Raw genomic sequence first — 26,158 nt, 5'->3', positions numbered from 1 at the left:
TCCGATCTCACCCATTCTTTCTCCTTGGCTGTTTTACCATTTCCTTCCTCCATCCTACAGCTGATTACCCCAATTAGTTTCAGTTTTTATGAAAGAGCAAATTTTTAATCACGCAGTTGCAGAGTCTGTTGTGAAGACAACAAGCATACCTCTGGATAAATGAGAGATTATCGATATATCAACATATAGATATATCTTGTTAATATACATAACCCTGAGTCAGTAAGATTCACTGCAAAACCTTTAATTAAAAGGTTTTTGTTATTATTTCCTACAACAAAAGGTATTTCTTGCCCTCTGGCTCCACAAGTAGTGAGAGGATCTTACCCATCCTCCAGCCCAGTCCTGAAAGTCCCAGCGTACATTCTTCCATCTGCCCATTTTAGGATCCCTCTGGAAAAAATACAAAGCCATACACATGTATAAGATAATCAGTTTACTTCACACTCCCCAAATAACTTCTGTGAGTGAGCCTACTTATTGATAGAGCAACCAACTCATTTTGTTCTCAGCTGTTACGTTCAAATGCTTTTACCTGCCATGGGGTCTTCCCGAAAGCCATCTCCCATCATAAACAGCATCCTTAAATCGAGGGTCCTTATAGAAGGTGTATTTGGCGCTGCGAGAAATAGGAGGTTCCTGTCTTGGCACATTCCCACCAGCTCCATATAGAATTAAGTCAGAAGTCCCTTTAAGGGCCTGATCCACTGCTTGGCTTATTGCCCTCAGCCACTTGGTCTGAAACAGAAAGCGTTTCACCACAGAATTTAGCTAACATCTGTCTTTGCATTGAATCCCACCTTTACAGCAACTACAATAACCTCCTTTGCACTCCTCAGTACAGTGTTGTAAATTGGAGCACTGCTATAGTCAAGCACAGCATACAGTCAACCTGCATGCCAAGTTGTAGGAAGAATTCATTCTTGGTGAATACTTAGGCAATACTTCTCCCTATTTGGTTCCACAGTAGGACAGAAAAAAACCTCATTCATATCACTGAAGTCATGCAAAATCTGTAGATATGCCTACCTTTTCCTGTGGTGTTGAAGAAACAAGAACAAACTGTTCTTCTGGTGTTGTAATCTTCAATCCATTCCTACATGGGGGAGGGGGGAAATATTTTAATCTAGTGAAATTTCATCCTGAAAAAGGCAAGGTTTCTTAGAGCATGAATATTGTATCTTCCCTCCCCCACCCCAGCTAGCATTCACCTTTATTAAGTCAGCAGTGAAAAGAAGCAGCAGGAAAGACTACTTGCTTTCCTCTTGACTACCTTATTCTTTCTGATGTTTATACAATTTTTTTTTTTTTTTAAGACATAGAAATACAAGAAGTTTTCTGAAATAAGAAAGAGGGGTAGACATGATTGCATCCAGCCTATTCCGCTCTTAGTTTACAATAATTGGTTACAAAACGCTCATCCTCCCTCCCAAGATATCTGACTATTTCAGCATCACAAGCAAGAATACTCACACATTACCAGCTTCTTCTGAAAGAGCTTCTACCCACAGTGTGGACAAGGGAAAAATATGGTGCGTTGAGAACTGTAGGCAAGGAGAAGGAGAAGGGATACTTCACTGGGTACTGATCCATTACCCCTGCCCCATGCTTTTTCTGAACAGTTTTTTTCCTTTCTTTGAGGACTAGGGAAAACTGAGCATTACAGGCTCCTTATATGCACCTTGCTTCGAGAAATAGCCAACAGAAACGATGCCAGCCACAGGGCAACAGCAATCAAACATTAAAAAAATAGTACATCATTTCAAATTTATTTGTAAACATGAAAAAAATATTACTTTTAAGTGTTCAAGCAACATTGCAGTGAACGGTGCAAAAACTTATCTTCACTACATGAAAAATATGTCATGTTGTTTGAAGCAGAGAAAAGGTTTTGTTCCTGGATACAAGCTGGCTTACCTGAGCGTGTACCAGAGCATCGTTAAAGAGGATGAACCAGTTTACAGAGAATCTTCCAGCATGCTGTAGGGACAACCCCCGATTGCTGCTTTCACAGATTAAACGACGCTCTGGCTTCCGCAAGGAATCCTACAGGTAGCATTAAAAACAAAATTACAGAAGCTTACTTCTCACTGATTGCGACCTAAGGTCAGTGCTATTTGTCTTTCATAGTAAAGGGCCAACCTTTTTAAAGTTAAGAGTACTACAGCAACACAAATTAGAAAAATGAGAAGTGCAACTGGGACAATAGCATCAGTAATAGACACAGGGTATAACGCTAACAGCAAGAGATTCAAGCTGCTAATGGACTGACAATTGTCATTATACCGTCATTTTCCCAGGAAAGGTCTTCCAGAAGCCAAGCGTGTATTCTGCTTCTTTCCTTTTTCTGCTAAGATGGACAGCAAGGCTCTCATAACAAGAACTAGAATCCTGTAGCTTCTGGTATTCTGGAGATGCCTATAGGGCACAAGGTAAGACAGACCTGAGAGTATTTCTGAACACCTGTGCCAACAACACTAACCAAGCTGCAATGCAACTGCTCATTTTATTAAATCAGCATCAAATGCATAACAGTTGGTCTGGTCAATAAAGGAACAATGTAGGCTAAGTTATTTTCTTGGTCACGCATTGTGTTGGTGCGCTGGGAGTTTTTAAAATCACAAAAGTTCCATGAATGTTAAGAGGAGAATGATTAATATACAATTACATGATCTACCTTCTTGCAGCTTAACAAGCTGTAGCAGAAGTAGTGCTAATAATTGCAGGAGTAATACCTTAAATGACTATATTGGGATAAACGTACAAGTAGTTATTGCTCCTGTTTAGTCATCTTTTCTTTCAAAAGAATGAATTATATACATCTAAATATGTGGTAAGAGTCTACCTAATATATATGTAGTATTTTTAGTAGAATATTACAGCCAAGGATAGCTACAGTAATGACGCCAGATGGAACTGAAAAGCAACAGGCAAACATGAAAATAATATATTTGCAATTAAGCACTCAGGCACACAAACAAGTTCTGGCAGGGTAACAAGTTTCTACCTGTCATGTGATCTGTGCAGGTGTGGTGCAAGATTGCGCAAATAAGTGTGCATGATCTTCCCTGCAGCAAATAGAAGACCGAGGTAGCTTCTCTGAGGACTAAGCTATTTCTAATTACCTGGCATTTGCTTCACACAGTTACTTCCGAGCCATAAGTTTCATGTGTATATTTATTCAGATATAGATAACAAAGCCAGCTTACCACTTCAAAACATGTGGCAAGCTTTAGCAAAGTTCTAGCATAATTATGAAGTCGTCCAAATGGCATGAAAAACAGAGCATTCAGAACTTCCACTAGCTGGAGGTTTTCCTCATTCTTCTCAGACAGTTTCTGTAACAGCTCCTGGTTTTTACTCAAGAAGTCTCTAAATGATGGGACCATTGGGGAACAGAGGGAGGAGAGAAGAAAAGAGACAGCGAGACATCAGCGATGTTTTATATAAATGAGCTCAGAATGCCCCTTTTTGGATTATCACAAACCAATAAAAATTACGAAGGCAAATGCATGCTGCTTATTAATCTATTCCCAATTTAGTTTAAGGAAGTACAGTAATACAGACATGTAGCTCCCTAACAACTGCAACACAGGACTTTTTTTACTGCTACCCTCACATGCTCAGTCATTAAACTGGTTGAAGAAAGTTGACTAAGTTGCCCCACTTGGAGAGTAACTAATTGCCTTTTTCCCCTTTAACACTTGATCAGCAAAAGAGCTAACAGGTGGAATGACTTCCCCATTACTGTTAGAGTAGTAAGTTTCTAACACTTGATTCATACAAGAAGGCCTGAAAGAATCTTAACTTTGCTCCAGTGCACTTCCCTAAATATATCCAAATAATCTCTTCCCCACCCCTGCTGTTCAAGGCAACTGACCAGTTTTTCCCCTAACTAGAAAAATTACATCCTACCTCAAAGAAAGGCAGGAAATCTGTTCAATCCTCAGTCTGATTTCCAAGAGGGAGAACTAATCTAGTTCAGAGAAGAAGAGGGAAATGATTCTGAAGACAATGCATTAGCACACAAAACCAGGATTTCTTCATTAAAAGGAAAACAAACCTACTTTTCCCTCTCCTTCACTATATCTGTGTGCACACGTGTGCTGGCACATATGACACATCTGCATTAAAACATCCAGCTGGGAAGCATTTAAACCACAAGCTGCAAGAATCAGGTGAGGCTGAGAAAGCAGGCTCTAGGGACAGCGAAACAGATCAGAGAATTGCACAGCAGGGTCCCTAAGAATTCTACATGATTAGTAAGATGCCATTTCACACATCAAAATAACGTACCTTGTCTAGGTCAGCTAATGATATTTAAGAACTCTCTTGTTTAACAAGCCTTAGGAATAAAGTCTTCTTTAGAGAGAAGACCATATTTCTTAATTTTAAATTTAACCATCTGGATGGCTTGCATTTTTAAAGTGCTTCAAGATTCTCACATGGATGAGGATGAGAGACACCTCTGTAGAAAAGTGTCAAATAATAACAGATTCATAACACTGAGTATAGCTCATCTACTTTTTCAGAGTAAATGCTCAAAAACCTGCCAACAATGGAGACTTCTATTGTAGCTAGCACTTTTTTTAAAGTTGGGACTACTTCTAATGCATTCATATTGCAGAATATCCATAAAAGGCTGACATCATTAACCACTGACTTAAGACAGTATCCCTCGGGGAGGGGGTGAGGGGAAATTCATCATTATCAAAGATATTCTTGACTTCCCTTTGCAAGTAGCAGGACAAAACTTCTAAGACATCTCCTCCCTGAAGTTTCAGAACCTGCAAAGTGTTATTCACCTAATGAGACCCTGGTTGCAGTAGGAGAAGCTGTGACACCTGACAGTGACAATTGATGCGAAGAATTCAGTACAAGTAATTTCAGCATCCAGAACTGTTCACTACTAATTATAAACAAGCTTATACTTGAACGAAGATTTCCTGTAAGTCACCCTAAAAATCTTGACCAACGCAGAAGGATTCTCAGTGTCTCTCTGCAGTGGGATTTTTGTATTTAGTCTTTGGCACTGGTCCTCAGGTGCAGAAAATTCTTTGCATTAGGTACCCTGGTGTTTCAAAGAACTTCCAATACCATCGTTTACACTACATTCAAGGTGCTCCATGAACAGCTGTAACAGAATTACTCCCAGATTACAGAATTTAGGAAGGAAGGAAAGCTGGCAATTCCTCAGACAAGTTAAAAAATATGCTCATTGCAACAACTTCTTCACAGCACTACAGTGAAAGATGCACAGTGTCATTACTTTATTTCCTAGACAAAAATACTACTGAACTAAGAAAAAAGCTTTACTTTATGATCTATAAATTTCAAATATACTGTCTCAGGCCTTAAGGTACAATTCCTTCCTCACATTTAAGAGCATCTATGCATGAAATAGAGTAAAGCAACCTTGAGAGGCAGAGAAGATACACGTGCAGAAATGTTATTTTTGCATCATTTTAAAGCGCTTCCATAAACTTAAAGAATTCAAATGAAAGCGCATTCACACTATCTACTCTTACAACTTCTTAGTTTGCTGTTCTGTATTTTCTTGACAGCAACATTTGAAAAATAAAATACTAACAAACACTGAATAGATGATGAAAATTTAACCTCAAGACTAAGCTTTCAAAAAAAATCATTATCTGAAATCTATTTACGTTTTTTTCAAGGAATTCACAGTAATTTATGCTTTTTTTACTCCTTTCTCCACATGCAGGATAAAAGTAACTGAACTCATTCAGCAGCATTTTAACCTAAATTTTTGTCACAGTTGAGAGAAAGCAACTTTTTCTTCATCTGACAGAAGAGAAATTACTGTACTCAAGCAAGATGAGACCCAGCCTCCGCATGCTCATTACTACACACATACACTACTTTAAAGTATGGTTCTTTGCTAGTTGATCAAAAACTCCAAAAAATGGTAAAAGTTTGCTTACATTGCTGGCTTTGCAAGGAGCATAAATCCTCCCATTACGAGAAAGTTTGTTACTGAAGTACAATACCTAAAATGGGGACAAAAAAGTGTTTCAGTTACAAAATAAGAACATCCCTGGAAATAGAAACTGTTTTAATTTCCAACAGTTTACCAATGAGATCTGTAATATCTTCTACTATACAAGTAATCTAAGTACTTGAGAAAATATTAAACAGTGAAACACTCTGTTACTGGAACACTTAGTATTCACTTTCCACATGGAGGATAGAACATGCATTACTATTCCACATTTCTGCTGCCATTAGCACAATGCAGAAGGCTTACTTTGCAAACAAAACTTGAATTTTTTGTTTCCCCCATATTTGGGCATGTACAGAATAGGCCATCTGTTTCAACAGTTTAATACTGCTAACTTCTAATTATATTCAAGATGGAAATTTCAAGATGGGAATTTCTCTTTTCCTGCTACTCAACGTTCTACCTTTCACTTCTCCCCTACCAAAAAAGAAAACCATTTTAAAAAACACTTTTCTCCAAGGGAAGAGGTCTCAGCTTAGCCCAATTAACAAATACTTATGTTGCCTGATGGATCCCTGGAAGATGCTCAAGTCACTATGCTGAGGAGCATGCATAGGTTCTGATGCCATACACAGAAAAACGTGTAAAGCATTAGAAAGCAAAGGGGAAGAGCAGAAGACAGGCAGTAATGAGAACAGAAATTAGGTATTTCAGTCTTTGACAGGGAGGAAGAAGAAATTAAGAAACCCTTCTGAGTAGTGAGAACCAATTCTGGAAATCCAGATTACAAGAAAAACTGAAGTCCAAGACTAAGTAAGAAAGGAGGAAAATACATATTTGTAGTTATGAACAACCCATTTGATAAACAGAGAAGAAAGCTTCTTTTAGGGTGATATGGCATAAGTTTATCACTGACCCAGTAAAAGTGGTTAACTGTTATGCTTGTGTTAGAAAAAAGTGCAACTAGCTGCACATTCAAAATGCTACTGCATAACAACTGAAGTTGATGATCTTGAAATTTTGCTCCCTTAGAGATTTTCAGATGTCTGGTAACCACGACTACATTCAGAGAGGACATTTTTAGACTCTCCTCTCTGTCAAGCCAGTATTTTTCACAAAAGCCTGTAGGTATTAAGTATGATGAGACTTCTGCTACATTTGGATGAAATAATCCAGCAGCTACAAAAGTTACTGAGGAGAAAGACAGCAAACAGCATGACTGCATAGACTTACTCTCCCAAAAGCATTAAGCTAAAAAATAACAACCAGGATAATTCAGACTTAATTCTGAGCACTAAAGCAGCTTTGTCTTTTGGGTGAAGGGTGTAATGCTAGCTATTTAGCAGATATCAGGACAGAAGAATCGTTCTTCCAGGAGACAGTTTTTAGTTAATGACTACTGAAAAGGCATTTTGTAACTACAATAAACCGCCAAAGGTAGCTTTACTTAGTAGCCTAGCCATGGTAACTCTATTACATTATATTACAGGATCCTTACTATTAAGTAATGAACATGTTGCTTTCTAACAGGTACATGTCGAGCAACCAAAGAGGAGCTTGTACATAGATTTTTACACTAGGGAAGCTGAAGCTGTCCAGTGTACTCCACTGGTGAAGACTTTGAAATATATAGCTCATTACAAAATGACTTAGTTTGTGTAAAACTCTCCATACATTTTAAATTGCAGGAATACAATTTGCACAACAGTTACTTATATAGTTTTCCTTATGATCTACTTTGCCCTAACTCAGGGCTTGTTGCGGTCAGTGGATTAATCCTGCAGAGACTCAAGATGAGAGGGAATTGGATACTTGCTCAGTGTAACTATCCAAAAAGAGACTGGAATGCTTCAGGATGGCCAAGCTCCTGGCTTCTTTTACTCCATGAAGAAAGCTACTTAGGGAAGCTCCATGTTGACCGATGAGATAGCATAGCTTGCTGAACCTGCTTGCCATTTCCTGCAACAACTGGATTGTATTTGCATTGCCCAAATTATCTGTAACAGACCAGAAAGTAATTTAGCTTACCTTACGAAAGAGCAGCACCCATTAATAAAGAGAATTACCAGAAGGTGCTGTTTAGATGTTTTATTGGCAATTTCACCTCATGGCTACATTATCCAGAATCAGGAATTCAACAATTTTAGACTAAATACAGCTTAAATAATTAAGTTATTTCAGGTGAAACAGTCAGGAAAAGTGCAAATACTAATAACATAATGCAGATGTCAAAATGCAGCTATATTTCACCAGTTCATCCGAACAGGGGAGAAGAGTAAGACCTTAGCTTTATCTTAAAAATATATAATTACTTTTAAATTTTGCATAAGGAAATTTGTTGTGGAACGTAGGGGAAATAATATCAAAGAAAATATTAAAATAAGGTCTTACCTAAACCTAAAAGAGGTCTAAGAACCTGAGATTTGATCTCACTCAGTTTGAAATAAAACCTTCTCTCAGTAGAAGCCAACTCATGCAAACTGGCAATATATCCCATTACGTTTTTGTCTACTAAGACCAAACAGTTGTCACCACCAGCTATCACATTGCTTATGTACCCTATCTGAAAGATGAAAAAGAGAAAAGAAAAAAACAGCAGCTTTAATATTTTTCTTTTTACACTCCAATTTAAAAATAGGGTGATGCAGAATAAAGCATATCAATACAAGTGGTATTAGTGTAGGTATTAGTACGTATTTGCTTTCCACAGTAGTTGGAAGCAAAATTCTACTCTAAGGTCAGCACAAGTGCCACTGATGCATTGTGGCTCCTCACTAGTTCTGGTTCACATGCAATACCATATAGTAATGCAGTGTTTAAGCTCTACTTGTATTTCTTTTGTTGTTAAATGGAGGATTTCTTAGAAACATTGAGCCAGAGTTTTTCAACAAGCAACCCACAGGCCAATTCTGATATGCAAGAGCCTACGAGTCACCCGAGAAGAGAAGAGAAGAGAAGGGAATGGCTGTCAGCAATCTTATAGAGGGAATACAAGTGTGTGTTTATGTGCGCACATACATGTGTGCACATGCATGCACACACATGCACGTGCATATGCATGGACCCAGTGTCTAAATCCCTGTGCCTCCACAAAACCTCTCTCCAACTGCTATTCTGCTCAATCTAGGGAAGTAGCAATGAAACTCAGAAGAGCTGAGACAAAGAGCTGCTTTCTACCCTCACCATCTCCTTTTTGTTACCTTAAACTCAGGTTGGTCTGAAATCATAGAAACAACTTGGAAGAAGACGTGCAGTCAGAGTACACACTCCCCCACCTCATGCCAACTTCAAGGCAGATATGAGATTCAGCTTGATGAAAAAAATCGCATGGGGCACCTCCTCTCTCCCATAAACACGCAAATGCACATTTTGGTGCCTTTGCTCAGTTACCCCTTTACACCCATGAGAAAGGGAGGGGGAGGGAAGGAGACGATGCAGAACTCAGGGGGACCTTCTGCTCACTCATAAACAACATGCATAGGAAGCAGAATGGAATAGAGCAGGCAGTGCCCTCAATCACTTGAGAAACAACAGGAAAATGAAAAGCAATAGCAGCAAAGAATAAATACATGAAGACTGTGGTGGGTGCACTTCTGCAACATGCACACATGGAAGGAAATGGATTAGACACACTGGAAACACCTCCTTGTCCCTCAAACAGAAGGAAAGACCAAGAAACAGGCAGGGAAGAGAACAATACTAATTAGGCCTCCTCTCTGCCCTCCATAAGCTGTGCTCCTGATTTGACTGCTAGGAACCAGTTACTTGACTTGACACCCTTAAAGCTAGTTGAACAACCAGCACTGTGCTATTTCCAAAAAGCATCAGTATGATTTGCACTAACTTAAAGGAAATTTCACTCACCTTACTACAGGACAGTAACAAAATTGGACTCTTAGTACAGCTATTTTCATACAGATTATTTTCTGTTGTTGTCTCCTGGCCACTGTAATATAATCCAGGTTGGAAGTCTTCCTCATCTGCTAAGAAGAGGGAATGATCTAGTCCTGCTGCTGTACTCCAAACACCATCACCACACACCTGGAATTCATGAGGAAGGAAAAGACATTAGAAATCATCACACCTGAAGCTGGAAGGAGAGGAGACTACTTAACTCTTCTAGCCACACACACACATAATAGACCTGCCAAGAACAAGTATTGCAGTAACTGGTAATTTTTCAACTTCAGTGTCTCATAACAAACACATTTCTTGCGTGTATACTGAAAATTATCTTTCTTTCCAGTCTTCTTTCTAGTGGCTGATTTTTTGTCTTTAAATTATAAATCTTTTTTTTTTTTTAAATGGGCATCAGGTGAGCTTGATTAAAGTTGGGACACTATTCTCCCCTCTACATTTAACTAGGAAATCTATACATTTGGGACAGTTAACATGCTGTACATTAATTTGCATAAGGCCTAAGCAGGAAAACTGCAGCTAGTTTTCCACTAAGACAAGCACCAGAGAACATAGGCAAGGGTCTGGTCTAAACCAAAATAATTATTTGGCTATTCACTCAATGTGATGAAAAGTTCAAAACAAACAGAAAACCCACTGCCAAAACAGCTCTGGAAATACAGAAAGGAACAATAAATATGGTCATGGTCTAGCAAAGCTAAAAATGCTAGAGGAATGTTTAGAATAACAACAGTGTTCCAAGGTATTTAAAAGTTTCAGCACTGCAACATCGATATCAGAGAACCCAAATATAAGGTAGAAGTAGAATTTGATAAGAAGATGCAACCAGTCACATTTCTCAGTTTTAGAACTTCAGTGTGGTCAAAAAACAGTGGAAGTCTGCATAAAGGATTTCTTGGGTAGATTTTCACAAGCTTATCTAAGGATTGTATTCACAGTATAAGCCAAAGAAATCAAGGGTTCTATTAGTATATAGCACACAGATACATAAACAAGGTCAGTTTTTAGATATTACTTTGCACTCACTCATAGAAGAAGAGACCCTAAACTGAACGAAGAAAAATACAGAAAACAGAAGGTACCTTTGCGAGACGAGGGACTGTTGTTGGGGAGTTCAAGTGACCAAGCTGGCCAGAGATATTACTGCCCCATGAATACACCTGTAAGAAACATAGCTAAACATGAGAATGTAAATTTATATACATGGACACATACTGAATTGTGGTAGTACAACACATCAAGTGTGCAAACACACACAAGGGTTTAAGATTCATGTACCAAGAAGCACTTCCCTAATTTCCACTGTCTTCCTATATTCTCAAATTGTCTTCTCACTTTCAGAAATAGAATGCACCAAATCAAGTCATTGCAATCTTTAAACATAATGTTGATGGTACACGCATAACTTTGGCAGAAACAGAATTAAAATTCCACACTGCTTCCAAGTTGCCTCCCACAAATGGAAACAAAAGTTTAGAGGCAAAAGAAGCAAAAACCTAGAAAACACCAAACATGACAATTATGTCACAGATAAGCAATAAATGATGATAATCACTTGTACCTGGGATTTGGCAGTGAGTGCTAAGGAATGATGGCCACCAGCAGAGAGGTGAATGACTTCTTTACCATCTAGGCTTTTCACACACAGCGGCTGAAGCCTGTCAATCCCCAGAACCCAGGGTGGAGGGAGGAGAAAAAAAGATTATCAGAGGTATTTAAGACAAAAATAAATTCCAAGTTTTATTTTTTCCCCAAAAAACAAATTAGAGAAAACAAACATACATGGAGTCTTTTGGCAATAAACCAGCTTAGTCAAAAAGGTCATGAAGGGTAAAAGTTGATTATAAACCTCACCCCAATTTGGACAAAGTGCAAATATCACCAAAGCTCCTAGTGAATACAAGGGGAAAAGTCATAACTGATTGATGTTCAGTAACAATACAGCATAAAACGTGTTACTTGGAGGAACTTAGGTCACAACACAAAAGAACAAGAGCACAATACAAGGCAGTTGACCGAATTTGAGAAGTTGAATACTCAAGATTTCCTAGTGACCTACTAAAAAACATTTAAAGAAATCTCACCTTGGCAGAACATCGCCATGTCCTAGCTGTCCTTCCTTCCCCTTTCCCCAGCTCCATACCTCCGTTCTCAGAGAGGGTAAAAGAGCATCAGCCTCACCACTGTAGGTTGGAGTCAGAGCTACAGTCCTCATTTTTGCCCGCCCTACCTTCCGTAAGAGCCTAGGAGAAACTGAAAACAGGCCAAGAGATAGAAAAATTGCTCATCATTTTAGATAAATATATCTCTCAGACTGTGTTACACAGTAACTGTACCATCTGAGATAACTGATCAAGACTTCTTAAAGAGGTCTTAATTAAGATTGAGAGCAAAGGCTGACATGTAAGTAGATAGGTTACTGATACACAGAAGTTACATATGTGTTAAAAGTAGACAGATCCCAACTAATTTTTACCAGCTATTAAGGATAACAGGCATATGAGAACTACACAGTTATACTGAAGCAAATGAACCAAAACGAACTATACATTAAAAAAAGTATGTTTTGAAAGAAAATATATCCTTGCAGCGAACAAAAGACTTCAGTATTTCCTAACATCTCCCCTCAGATCCAAGATCAATAAAGAACTAAACCATGTACTCACTCATTCAGAGCAATTAACAACACTAAAATCTATGAGGGAAGAAGGTCATTAACTTTGAAGTTTGGCAGTGGGAATTGTAATATTTCTAGATCCCTGGCTCAAAACCACCTCAGTGCAGTAGGGATTACAGGCCACACAGATTTTTATCTGCTATGCAACTTACATGAAAGATAGTTTGCCATCATTTTGCAGTAAGACGCCCAGACTACTACAATGTGCCCACTTTATCTTACTTTACCAATAAAGAAGATTCCTAAACCCACTATGCTTTTGGTTTTCTTAGCATGCAGTATCTGCTAGTCTTCACTCCCCCCACTGCCTTCAAGTCCTAAGATACAGTTTATAACTCATAAACACCTTTGGTAGATTATTAGATTTATGTTCAATAAATATGTTTCTTTTCAGTTATAAACCTCCACATTATTATAACTTTTCCAGTCTCTTGGTTTTCCTAACATGCTTTTTTACCTTGCGACAACAAGCCAGGCAGAGAAAGTCTTCGACTCCCTCCTTCAGATTCCTCCTCTCTAATATCTACTAAACTGGAACTCTTCTTTCCCTGCATGGATTCCAGTCTGACCTGCTCTTCTCGACTGTCTTTCAGAGCTTCAGGCCCTGGGGAACCACCACCAGATTGAGATCCTGGTTCGCTTGAAGGTGTGCCATAGAAGTTCATTACTTTCTTCAGAGACAATGCTCCAGCTTCATATGTAGCAGCTACTCTCACACCAACTGCTGACGCACAAGAGGCCACCAAGCTGTTCAAGGCAGATGTGCTGGTACCTGGAGGGCCAGGGATACAAGCACCGAGTTGTTCTTCTTGAGAAGGCTAAAACCAAAGAAAAATTGAAGACTATCATACCAGACAGCACATAACAGTAGGATGATGATATACACACTCACTATTTGAACTATGTGCTATACTGAATAAGACATTATGAGGAAGCTTTTCATACTAAGGTATACATCTATTCCTCAGAGTCACATTTTTTAAGGTAGGACAAAGCACCATTTCTACATGGACTGGGCTTTGTCTGTTGCGTTTGTCTTGTAGCTCATCCATAAGAGGGCTGGGGTTTTTTTAAATACAAAAAAAAGGATCTTTGCAAACAAATATAAAAAGGGGTTTAATTTTAGGCTTATTACCAACTTCTTTGCCACCAATTAAAGTGCATCAGTGAGCATTCTGCATTTACAGAGAGGTAAGTTCTCCCTTCGATACGTTAAAAGGAAAACAGTGATTCACAGATGCATTTTGCAAGGTCTATCTTAAGAGCATTCTGGGCTATGTGTCCCCTTATGCTACTGTTGTATCCATATAAAGCTTAGCTAATAATCATCAAGTCACACTAGGGACAAACTGAATGAAGGCAGTTATTAGTACCAGCACATGATTACCTATAATAGCAATCAATTTACCTACCAAATAAGAAATAACGTACAAGATGATATTTGCCAAATAGTTTGAATGTTAAAACAAAGTCCCATTTTCCCACCTAATACCTGGTGGGAAATAATATTAACATAAATATTATAGCTCATTTTATCCTGCCAGAAGGAAAACAATCTTTGACTTCTCTTTTTTGTGAAAAATTAGGCTAAAGGATTGGGATTGGTCCTATTTATTTGTACTTCATTCCTATTTACAAAAGGCATGCCTAACAATACAGAAAAGCAAACTCCATTTGTGTAGGAAAGCAAAGAGAAACAAAGGATTTTACTAACGCTGAAACATTACTTTAGTCCTCATCTCTGCTCTTCACATGTATGCTCAATTCTGTTAAGATTCAGTGAATCAATTCCGGGCTTGTTTATTCCTGGAACGGTGCGAGGGAAACAGTACTCTGGAAATATTCCAGGAACAAGGAGTTGAGAAAGGGAGCATGAAACTACGTGTTTCAGTCATTTCCTAACTGCAGGAGTTCTCGCATGAGTGAGGCACACAACTGCGAGAATGCATTTGTATTAGCACAAAGCAAAAGGAAGGACAACTGTGTTCACACAATGTTTATTTCTCTGAAATAAGTTTCCCTCAGAATAGGAAAAATAACTTGCTGAATCACCAAGCTACTGGACAGTTTGTTTTGGTTTTAATACTTTTGTGATCAGAGGTGATAACAAAAATGAACTATTTATTAGGCACTGTGAAATTTATCTCAGAAACATTGTGAAAAATTGCTTACTGTAACTATAAAAAAAATTAAGAAATTGATATCTACACAACACTTGAAATGACAAAAGAAGTTTTCAGAATTCTGCTATGAATTTTGCATATCGGGCCACAGAGTGGCTGTTTTTCTTAGAGATGTTACCTTTACCATAAACCGTCCAGCAGGACAGTACTTACGTAGGGACTGCCAGACTGCACTGCAAGATTTTGGATTAGTTTTCCGTCTGATAGCTTTTGGGTTGTATCTTCTTCCCTCCCATGCCAAACAAGACTTTTTTTCAAAATAGTGGAAAACATAGTATTTTGGCAGGGAGCTAGGAACAGCTCTTGAACCTTCATATCAAGCATTTTCTGATCCTTATTAAGAAATTATTACTTTACTGTTCTGCTACAGCATCAAAACAGTGTTGTTGAACCATTTTCCACATCACACAAAAGAGTAGTACTTATGTATTTCCCATCCCTGTTTATAAGTTTATGCCACCCCTACATAATTAACATTAGAAGCCTTTTGATCGATGCTTTAACATTACCTTTACAATCTTTACTTGCAATCTAGAATTTTTAACTGGTTGAGAAATTAGACAGATTTGTAAGGGATTTGTTCTACATACAGAAAAGAAAGTTTTACCTTAAAGGTAAATTAGACAAGTACCAGCTTACTGCCCCACACAAATGGGAAACCCATGCATCATAAAACAGCTAGAGAAGGGGAAACTGGCTTGTGTGGTTCTGGTACTGTGGACTACAAAGGGGAGAGACTATAGCACTGTCAAGGCTGCTTACATTAAAGGCTTACAACTGAACAAGGATGGAGGACAAAGACTCTTCCACTTAAAAGTTGAAAACCATCAGAGAAGAAACACTCTGAAACTACAGACCACCACACCTACATTAAACTAACACAATTTTCATTTGTGAAAAGAGCAACATTGTCACGTGTACAAGAGGAGTTGTAGCAAATTAATAGCTAGTGACTAGGTACCAACCTGCTCAGGTTCTGTGCAAATGTTTTTCGCCAGGCTCTCATTTAATGAGTGGTCTGATAAACTGATTAAGTACTCTTTCCCTTCTTTTTTGTCTGGGAACAGAATATTTCCAGGACTAGAAATTCCACTGTCCTCCTGTCCATCGTTGCTGGAAGGCATACTTGCTCCATCAGATTCTAAAGCAACAAGCATATGTTCTTCCACAAGTGGTTTCTGACAGTCTTCACTTTGGCTACCTGTTACACTTTTTCCTTCTGGGGTCTCCAATGAGGGACAGAAGACACGGTTTTCTGGTTGGTTATCAGACAGTGCTACACCCAGTGGGCAACAGTGACTATCTGAAATGATTACATGATCTTCCTTGTCTGTCATGGTAATGAGGAGTTGACTGCAATGATTGCACCTCTCTGGGATAGGCTTCATTTCCTGCACAGGGAGACATTGTACCAGAGCCAGGCTGTGGCAGGCTCCACAAGCAATCTGGAGCACAACACGTCCTGCCAGGTGCTCTACCTTCTGTGGCTTTGTCACTGGGAAAGTTGTTGTTATGAGACCAAGCTGGCAGCCACTCCCCCAAGCCCATATCTCTCTGCTTAGTGATAGTGCCAGCGTGTGTTCTTCTCCACATGCTAGCTGCAAAATCCTTACTGATAACAGAGGACTGGTTTCAGAATCAGAAATACTGATGGGTTGTGGCTCTGGCACACATGGCTGATTAGCAACTGCACACTGGCCAGCAGAATTGTTCCCCCACATGTACACCACACCACTTTCTGTCACGGCTCCATTATGGAAGCTGCCAGCTGCCACTGTAATAACATGATGTCCAAGCAAAGTATTTTCTAAGACAGGACTATTAGCACATGACTCCTCCGGTCCTGATCTCCAGGGCAGTTTTCCAAAACTGTAGACCTCTCCACCTGGGAGGAAAAAAAAAAAACAAACCAACAAAAAACAGAAACAAAAAACCTAGCATGAGTCTAATGAAGTTAAGCCAATACAAAAATTTGAAGAGAGATTCAGATAAACAGATATCAACTTTTAGCTTACCCCAGGCTCAGCAAAACTATGGCTATTGATGTATGAAGACTGCTGGTTGCTCTCTACTATTGCTGCTGTTAAGTTCTATACCTCATGTTAATGCTACCCCGTGCATGCATACACTGTTGAACTAAGTAATGCTTTTCTGCTAAAAATTCTACTATACCCAAGTTAGGTGTAATTATTGGTCCTTTCCGTTTTAAGAACATATAACATATTAAGGACATACAACCACGCTTGAAGAGCACAACAAAGTACAGAGCTCATCTTTCCATACAGAGATCTAGCATCACCAAACTGAACTGTTTGCCACCCTACGGTAAAATAGGATTGTCCTATCAGGTGGAAAAAGTGTCAGGGGTGGGTAAACGTATCTTACCACTGGTTTGACGTACTACATCCTCTCCAAAATTTCATTACCTTTACCTGAGAAAATTGCAGCAATGCCAGATCAAGTTACTTTGCTCATTTTAAAGAAAAGCAGAAATCTGTTTTTAAAATGAACAGTTGTTTTCAACAGAAAAATGGTAAATCGTATCCACAAACAACATGCTTTATGGGGCAAGAAGACACATGCAAAAGGTCCTTTTAATTATAAGAGAAACATGTTCTAAAAAAACCACTGGAGCTCCATAACAACTCCAATAGAGAGAGGTGCTTATAGCAGGCTCACCAATAACCTGGAATCTTTCCTTTAAAAATATCAGAGAAAAATCAAAGAAGCAACTTCCAGTTTAGTCTTTACAACTGTATGCCCACTGATTAGTACAAATAAGGATGAAGCTACGCAAACACTTAAAGGGAGTGGCTTTTAGAAATACTTTGATTCACAGTGCCAAACTGCTCACAAACCAAGACTCACTCTAACGCATCTATTAGCTACATGTTTTTCCAGAAGTAGGCAGAAACCAAAGCTCTTATACATCAAGAGAGCCTCTTGCTGTACTGTCTTTTTTGAATGAAAGACATCACAAGAAATGTCATTTTGAGTTAACACGGTTCAGATTACACTACCATCTTTAAACAGGAAATGCAGAGCCATTGTTAAAAGAAAAAAAAGAGTATGAAAAAAGACACTATGCATATAATTTCTATTCCAACACAGTTTAAAGTAATTTATAGCTAAGAAGGAAATACTGGCAAAGTTAAAAATTTAACTATTTAAAAGTTGTGTATGAGACACAGAATGAAAAAAAAATCTAAAAGAAGAAAACTTGACAACAGCTAAAGTTTGTTATCGCCTCGAATCTTTACAATTAAGATGTTTATTACCTTCTGTTAGAAGTAACCCATGATGTATTCCAAGGGCTGCCTGTAATACAGTCTTTCCACTGAGGCCTGGAAGCCTTTCTGGAGTTATAGAGCAGGAACCAGCCTTCCAAACATAGACGAGGCCTCTCTCTTTGGCTCCTTCTGCCTCTTCTGAGCTACAAAAAGATTGGAGGAAATACAGAATCAGCTTGAAGTTTTCTGTGGTTCAGTAATGTATAGTCTGCTTTTCACATATGTAGGAAAGACTTAGTAGTTCAGGCATTAGTTTTAATTTCAGGAAGTCAACATATTTAATTTACAATTTGGTAATCTTAATTTAAATATTATTTAAATGAAAACCAAGTATCTTCTATTTGAAATCACTAGCTTTCTTTTTCGTTTTTACTTTACTGCCTGAAAAGCAGCTTACCGTGTCACTAGTAAACTTAAAGATACATTTATTCACAACTGATATAGCCTTTATATTATATATTGTATTTGTTGCTCACAGCAAGGAGATCAAATTAATACACAATTCTGCTATTGTATGCTGAGGGAGATCATTGCATCAGTTCTATCCACATGTAAGCAACTCTATTCCTATCTCAACAGTGATGTTTATAATGTTAACTCTTCCTGTGTTAGAAAGCAGAAGGAACATTTCTGGTTCATTAGGTTTTATTCATATTTTGTATTATTCAGCTTTTGGAAATCAAAATGCAGGAAAAACAGCCCGATAACCATGTTTTTATCAGTTACACAGAAAATCAAGTATGCTGGAAATACACATAAATGTCTCAAATAATTACTTACTTTTAAAGGAAATGTTAAGCAAAGGATGTACTGTGTGCAGATTTTACCATGAACCGATTGCTCCCATTCAGTGTCTTCAAAACATTAAACCTATAAGAGCTCATCCTATATACTTTCATTTCTACCTTTAGAGAGAAAAATGAGGTTTTGTTTTGGGTTTTTTTTTTCCTCTTTTAATTCTTAATGAGTTTCTCAGATTCAAATGAGCCAGTCATGCAAATCAATTGAACCAAGAAAAAAAAAAAAAGATCCTGAAACACAATGGAAGTATCTGGGCTTGCAGGAGTGACTGGAACTATCCAAAGCTGGTTTAACACTTCAACACACTTTGGTTTGAATGCTCAGTCAGCAACTTCTCCCATTCAGCAGAAAGAAATTCCTCAGAACTTTGACAACAAGCACACAGTTTCAACAATTTGTGGAATCGCTTGCTTTAAACAAACACAAAAAGTCATTTTAAACATCAATATAGACTGACAGCATTTCAAGTTAAATTAAGAGTTTTCTTTAAATTCATTTAAAACTTTATATAAAACAGATTGTTATCTACCCTGCAGGAAAAAGTAGGTTTACCTCCTTATTTGCCAACAATAGAGTCATTTACTCCCCACATAAATCAGTTCTTGCAGCTTTGCATGAACTTGTGAAGTTAAATATATAAGGTAGCGAGAAGAGCTTTGACGAAATGGCAATCTTTGTCTAGAAGAAAGGGCACAAAACCCCAAATGTATTCCAATACTGAAGCAAACCCAGAAAAAGATAGTCTGACAGGCCGCATTGTGGACAACTTATGCAAGTAGCACATTCAAAGGCCATAAGGCCCTATTCATGCAGACTACTGATTTTTTAAACTAAAAATTTTGCTAATTGTGGTGCACAGGATGAACAATACCTTTGCACAATCTGCCTCTGAAACATTCAAGATGAGAATAACTAAGAGATGGAATTATGTCTCTCTCTGCTCCTGTGCCCATCCCCAATCTCTCTTCTTTTTCCACATAACAGAAAAAGAAAAAAAAAAGAAAAAAATCAACAAAAAGGTAACAGTCAAGAACTCTTCAAATTCACATAACAAGCACACAGTTTCAACAATTTGTGGAATCGCTTGCTTTAAACAAACACAAAAAGTCATTTTAAACATCAATATAGACTGACAGCATTTCAAGTTAAATTAAGAGTTTTCTTTAAATTCATTTAAAACTTTATATAAAACAGATTGTTATCTACCCTGCAGGAAAAAGTAGGTTTACCTCCTTATTTGCCAACAATAGAGTCATTTACTCCCCACATAAATCAGTTCTTGCAGCTTTGCATGAACTTGTGAAGTTAAATATATAAGGTAGCGAGAAGAGCTTTGACGAAATGGCAATCTTTGTCTAGAAGAAAGGGCACAAAACCCCAAATGTATTCCAATACTGAAGCAAACCCAGAAAAAGATAGTCTGACAGGCCGCATTGTGGACAACTTATGCAAGTAGCACATTCAAAGGCCATAAGGCCCTATTCATGCAGACTACTGATTTTTTAAACTAAAAATTTTGCTAATTGTGGTGCACAGGATGAACAATACCTTTGCACAATCTGCCTCTGAAACATTCAAGATGAGAATAACTAAGAGATGGAATTATGTCTCTCTCTGCTCCTGTGCCCATCCCCAATCTCTCTTCTTTTTCCACATAACAGAAAAAGAAAAAAAAAAGAAAAAAATCAACAAAAAGGTAACAGTCAAGAACTCTTCTAAAATTCACATAAGTAATTTAATCCAAACAACATACACAGTATTAAAACACAGAGTCCATCTTGCATTTTAAATACATAGGACTCGTGTTTAGAATAGAAGTAAATTAAAAAGGAACCAATTGAGTAATACATAGGCCAGAAAAAAGTTAGAAAAATCCAACATCATAGTTAGGATATTTAGCTAAAATCAAAATATGGATTTTACTCAGATGGGCAAAGCACACCAAAGAACACAGCACAGTAATATAGAGAGTTTTCATCAACATACTATGCATTAAATTCAGTTCAAAGCCTGATATTTGGGCTTTTATCCATTTAATAAGTCTTCAGAGAACAGTGTAAGACAAATTTGGACAGTCATATACCAGGATTTATTACAAGACACTAATTTTCCACCCCCAAAACATCTGACCTCTGTCAGGTATCTTAGTGGAAGAAACACGGAGCAGAAGAATAGTCTCCTGCAGGGCTATTGGTCCAGAATAAAAATTCACAGGTGCAGGTAACAGATATGATTTACTGTTCACCAGAGAACGTTACTTTCAATTTTCCAGCCTATGGCTATCCCTCCACAAGTTTCAACAATCAATTTAAAAAATAAGTTGCTGTTGTAGTAAGTTGAGTGTTTCAGACATAACTGAAACTAAAGCTAAGTTACTCCCCTTCTTCCCTTTATTGTAAGTTACATAAAGAGTATGCTGACACCCCTTAATAGTTTTACAGGACAATCATGGGCTGGCATATTTCAGGAAGCCTCTGTGGCTTCACCTAGCTGCTCATTCTCACCTTCTTTCCTGTGAGTCCATCTGTCAGTGGCAGCACTCCATCACCACCAAATCATTCCTCTTACAAAAGGAACAATATAATTTCCACAAACTGTAAAACATAAAAACCAGCTATTTAATTACAAACAATGTTAAGCCTAAAAAAAAAAGCAATAAACAAGAAGCAAAGCTTTAGATCCAATGTTAAATAAATAAGCACTTCCACAACACTAGGATGGTTGAAGTATTTAGTTCACTCACACTGAGTTGGCAGACAAAAGCTAAACAGCCAGACTTGTCCTACCTACTCTTCTCACAATAGGTCTATTGTAAGGACAGACTGAACAAAACCTAGTTCAAAGGCAGAAATTAACATCAAACTCTCTCTATAATTCTCAGTATACCACTCAAGAAACATCAAAGCAGGATAACTGGTCCATTTTCAGTCTAATATAAGATAGAATTCTATGCTCAAGCTAAATTTATAAGGTAAACAGATTCGTACGAACAGAAAATGTTTGAGTTGAATTCGTAATTGTATTCCTGAACCAAAACACGTATCACCATTAAAAGGTACAGTTCTATTAAAGCCTGTCCAGAAATGCAGAAAGCCAATTAAGAGTTCAAAATATTTTTCATGCAAACTCGTAGCAAAGTATCTATGAAGATATGATAAGACCAGGGAAGGCAAGGAGAAAAAAGTGGCTGCTCTATTTACGCTTTTATCCTTTCAGATTCTGAATTTTGCAAGTTCACCCTCACACCTTTCTATCTTCATGAAGATAACTTTGTATTACTTTTTTGTAATAAAACAAAGCTACAGTTAATCTTTGTTTCTTATAATCTGTTTGGCTTTTTAATATTGAAAGAATATTAATTTTCCTTGATCCACTGCTTTACTAGACTAAGTATTAAATATTTTAGTTACATTAATGCATGCGTGTAATCATATGTATTCAAATAAGTTTCATACATAAATTCTTTAGACCCTTTTGCTTTATTATAGTTGCTGTCTGATATCCACTGTAATAAAACCAGAAAATAAATTATTTAATAGTCTTTTAAAACAATATATCGCCAAGAAAAGATCCAGAATGAGTAGTCTGAAGCTCTTACATACAGAAAATAGAAATAAAATATGGCCAGTCTTGATTACAAGAGACAATATATGCAAAGCTGTAAATTGCATACAGAAGTTTCAATTCACACTTGGAAAAGTAATCATCTAGTTAATAAATAATTGAAATAACTAACACAAATCCCAACACTTTCACTAGGCTGCTGTGAATAATGAAGTACCAAACAGACCTTTATAGACAGAAACAGCAACACATCATACCAAACATTTTCAGTTTTCCAAATACAGGACACTAAAAATAGGGTTGGCAAAAACATATCACAAAAAGATAAAGAGCCACGAAAATATGAAATCAAATTAATATGGTAGAATAGTATTGTGATAAGTCATATGCACCTTACTCAAAAAAAAAAAAAGCAGAGCATACTTTCTAGGAACAGATACACACTAAGCCACACTCGTCACCAGAAAGATACGCTTTCAAGACACTATTCCCGCTCTTTCAAGTTTTATTTTTGTGTCTAAAAAAGAAAAAAAAAAAAACCAAAACCACCCACAACTGTAAAAGTTAACTTTTAAAATATTAACAGAGGGAAGTCTCACAAATACAAGGAAACTGTCATGCAACACTTCAGTAACAGAGGTGTTGATGAAACATCAAAGGAAAATGGAAGCCTATTTTTGGAACTTCTAACTTTGTGATGTGTTCTCACTCAGAGTAAGTACATTTGCGTTTTTTTTTTTAGCCTACTCAAAACCACTTAACTCTACAATACATTTTCTTGAAAATGCTGGCACTTCTCTGTGAAGAACTATAGCTTCACATTTAAATATCCAATGGATCAGTGAATCAGACGAAGAAATGGGAGCATTGACAGAGTCATCAAAGTATCAACAATTGTATCATTTACATCATATATACTTAATCAAGATCAGGGAAGTGAGGCTTAAATTTCTTGGCTTCTATAATTTAGGTTTTGTTTTTTTTTTTTTTTTTTTTTAAGGGCTCAAAGAATTTCTTTGACTTTCATGAGCTTCAACTGCACAAAAAATTTACTGTAATTCTCATGAAAACTTCTGATTATAACAAAACAAAGTTAAAGCCAGGCATCTGATTAGCTGTTTTGCAAGATCTCCCTTCAAGGCCCAACTGAAAAATGATTTGTGTAATTATTAAGTAAGAAACCTGCAATACCGATGGACTAGAAATTAAGAGAGTGATATGCTGGTGGTGATACATTTTGTTTTCTTCACAAAATCACACTTAAGGTTGCATTGCTAAGCATTTATTCATATTAGGGAAAATGATAGTCAAACTGTCTTCTTTCCATAAATGAGACATCTTTAAGACATTTTAAAATCACTTTCAAGTTCAGTGCAAGTTTTCATTCACTCCTAGGACAGCACACTATTATTCCCATTTCACAGCTAGTACAAAATACAAGTCATTTGGTCACAGCTACAAACCAAGTAATTGTAAATAGAAAGTTTCTTCCTCCCAATAGGAATATACACATTTCCTTGCTGATTTTTACCTAATTTCACATTTATGTAATATTATGTTGTAGCATTACATATACATTATTTCTTTTCCACTAAGATTACCTGAATTGTTATTAGGTTTAATGTTCATAGAAGTGAACAGCCAGGCACAATACATCATTCTCATGGTATGGAAGATCGGTATGATACTAGCACCTGCACTGCTCTGCCCATACATTTGCTTTCTACATTTTTGCTTCACTGCAAGAGGAAAAAAAGCAAAGAGTGCCAAATAGTGCCAAATTATGAAATGGATTTGTGTTACAGACAGATGGTCACTCGCATGACACTGATGTCATACTTTCCACTTACAGAGTAGAATGCTAATTCAAATTCTTCAGAAATCAAACACTACCACACCATAATAACTGCTATGGCAGGGAATGACGTGGAGTAAACATTACTCTCATTACTATGGGACTGCATCCTTCACTGGACATTGACCGCTCAGCAATGAGCATCATAGGTATAAAAGTAATCTTACATTCAATGCCAAACAGGAACAACTGGTACGCCCCCAACTTTCAGAAATACTAGAACTCCCATCAGCCTCACATGCTTATTTACCTGCTACAGTTAATAAATACTACAAATACTTCTACAACTTTCAGACATTTTTACTTACATATTTACAAACACATTTTTAATAAATTTGTTGCATCATATTTAGCGATAACTTACACTACCAAGACTGTTTGTTATACAAAATTATCTACTCAGGTTCTGAAGGAGGTTACCTCCAAGCTTCCTAATTCAAAACAGAGTTGTCAACATTAGTCTTGTCTACATATGTATCACCATTTATTATTGTTAACTGGTTCACATGTAAAGCGTTACCAGTTCAAGAAGCCCTTGTGTTTTGGTCAGCACTGACTAGGTACAACCACTACTTTTAACATTGTGTGATTAATGTCTGCTCAGAGCAAAACAAAACAACTTGCTACTGAAAGATAGCAGCAATCCCTTCAGATGAGGGCTGAAAGCTTTTAATGGCAGTTCCGGTGAATGAGTGATGGCAACGAATGAGATATAACAGTAAAGGAGTCAGGAAAAAAAAACACAACAAAGAAGGGGCCTAGTATAAGCTAAAAGAACACAGCAGGAAACTGTTATAGCACATATTTAATAATTTAAAATTTACCAAACTCATAAGAGACTCAATTTCTGAATATGCCTTCCTCCTCTTTTTCTTTTGAAGTTACACCTTAATTTAGCACATGTTCAGGTGCTTCCCCTTCTGAAAACAGTTAACTCTGCAGAAACTGAAAGATGGTAAGTATAGGTATTTTTTATAAGTCGCTGCACTACAACAGCAGTGGCGAAGTCTTGACAGCAGAGATCAACTACCAGTCATCTATGACTACTCTAGCTGCTCCCCAGCATCTCACCAAAATAATTTTGTGCTTGAAGAGGAAGTCTGTGAGAGTGACAGCATGCTACGTCATCTGTAAACAATACTGCAGCCACACTAGGACTATGACTCAATAGACTCCGAAAGTTGAAACAGCATTTACTCCTAAGCAAACAAGTCATGCAAAGAGAAAGGACTTTGAAACGAAAGTGGAAGGAGATAAAGGGCATACTATTTAAAGTTTAGGTGGCCTCTTCCCATCAAAAGGCGGGAGTCCTTTAGGAACCTACAGAAATAAATCTCAACATCTCTGCTCTACCAGCCTCTCGGAGAGCGATAAGAGTTGGATAACCAACATCTTCAGTCAGAGCTGTTCTTTAGCCTCTCCCCCAGTTTCTTCTCAGCCCCTGGGTGAGAAGAGGCCTGTTCCCTGATCACCAGTGCAGCACAACAGCACGCAACCTCCTGTCCTAAAGCTCAGGTGTGGGAGGCGCAGGGAGCGCGGAGGGCCGGCCCAGGGCGCTTCGGCCAACCAGGCTCCCGCCACATCGCTGCGCTCCCCGTTTCCCTTCAGGGGAGGGTAGCAGTTTCCCCCGCTGCTCCTCATAACCTCCCCAAACTTTCCCCACCTGTTGCCCTGCAGCCAGGGCAGCACCTGCCCTGCCAGAGCGGCTCCCAGGGGAGAGGCTTGAGGGGGTGATGCCCCAAGCAGGGGCCGACCGGCGCGGGAGCCAGCTGTGGGAGGCCGTTGGCGGGGTAAGGGAGGGCGCGGGTGACTAACGGCAGCGCGGAGCCGTTGGGGGCGGCGAGGGGAACGTCGTGTCCCGTCCCGTCCCCCCCCCCACCAGGCCGCGCCCCCCCGGGCCCCAGCGCC

The 26,158-nt window shown here is 38.1% G+C and overlaps 2 protein-coding genes across 2 annotated transcripts in view; one reads left to right on the top strand and one right to left on the bottom strand.

Moving 5' to 3' along the window:
* ALS2 (ALS2, alsin Rho guanine nucleotide exchange factor) overlaps positions 1–24,124 on the bottom strand; it is a 41,523-nt gene extending 17,399 nt beyond the window's left edge. Inside the window, exons 1-19 of the mRNA XM_009284650.2 lie at positions 23,997–24,124; positions 21,336–21,425; positions 18,019–18,173; positions 15,706–16,625; positions 13,015–13,375; positions 11,965–12,133; positions 11,442–11,538; positions 10,963–11,040; positions 9,827–10,003; positions 8,354–8,525; positions 7,779–7,959; positions 5,946–6,011; positions 3,210–3,372; positions 2,287–2,418; positions 1,918–2,046; positions 1,474–1,544; positions 1,030–1,096; positions 536–738; positions 328–393 (exon numbers count right to left, since the gene is read on the bottom strand). Coding sequence (XP_009282925.1) covers positions 328–393; positions 536–738; positions 1,030–1,096; positions 1,474–1,544; positions 1,918–2,046; positions 2,287–2,418; positions 3,210–3,372; positions 5,946–6,011; positions 7,779–7,959; positions 8,354–8,525; positions 9,827–10,003; positions 10,963–11,040; positions 11,442–11,538; positions 11,965–12,133; positions 13,015–13,375; positions 15,706–16,625; positions 18,019–18,173; positions 21,336–21,355 — 3,227 coding nt within the window. The 5' untranslated portion in view covers positions 21,356–21,425; positions 23,997–24,124. The remainder of the gene's footprint in view (positions 1–327; positions 394–535; positions 739–1,029; positions 1,097–1,473; positions 1,545–1,917; positions 2,047–2,286; positions 2,419–3,209; positions 3,373–5,945; positions 6,012–7,778; positions 7,960–8,353; positions 8,526–9,826; positions 10,004–10,962; positions 11,041–11,441; positions 11,539–11,964; positions 12,134–13,014; positions 13,376–15,705; positions 16,626–18,018; positions 18,174–21,335; positions 21,426–23,996) is intronic.
* A 1,859-nt stretch (positions 24,125–25,983) lies between these two features.
* Positions 25,984–26,158, top strand: part of CDK15 (cyclin dependent kinase 15) — a 38,945-nt gene continuing 38,770 nt past the window's right edge. The window contains 1 exon segment of the mRNA XM_009284707.1: positions 25,984–26,040. Within this exon segment, the coding sequence (XP_009282982.1) occupies positions 25,984–26,040 (57 nt within the window).

The sequence above is a fragment of the Aptenodytes forsteri genome, unplaced genomic scaffold, assembly GCF_000699145.1.
Source record: "Aptenodytes forsteri isolate BGI_AS27 unplaced genomic scaffold, ASM69914v1 Scaffold183, whole genome shotgun sequence".
In the NCBI taxonomy this organism is placed as follows: domain Eukaryota; kingdom Metazoa; phylum Chordata; class Aves; order Sphenisciformes; family Spheniscidae; genus Aptenodytes; species Aptenodytes forsteri.
This window is presented reverse-complemented; position numbering and strand designations above follow the sequence as displayed.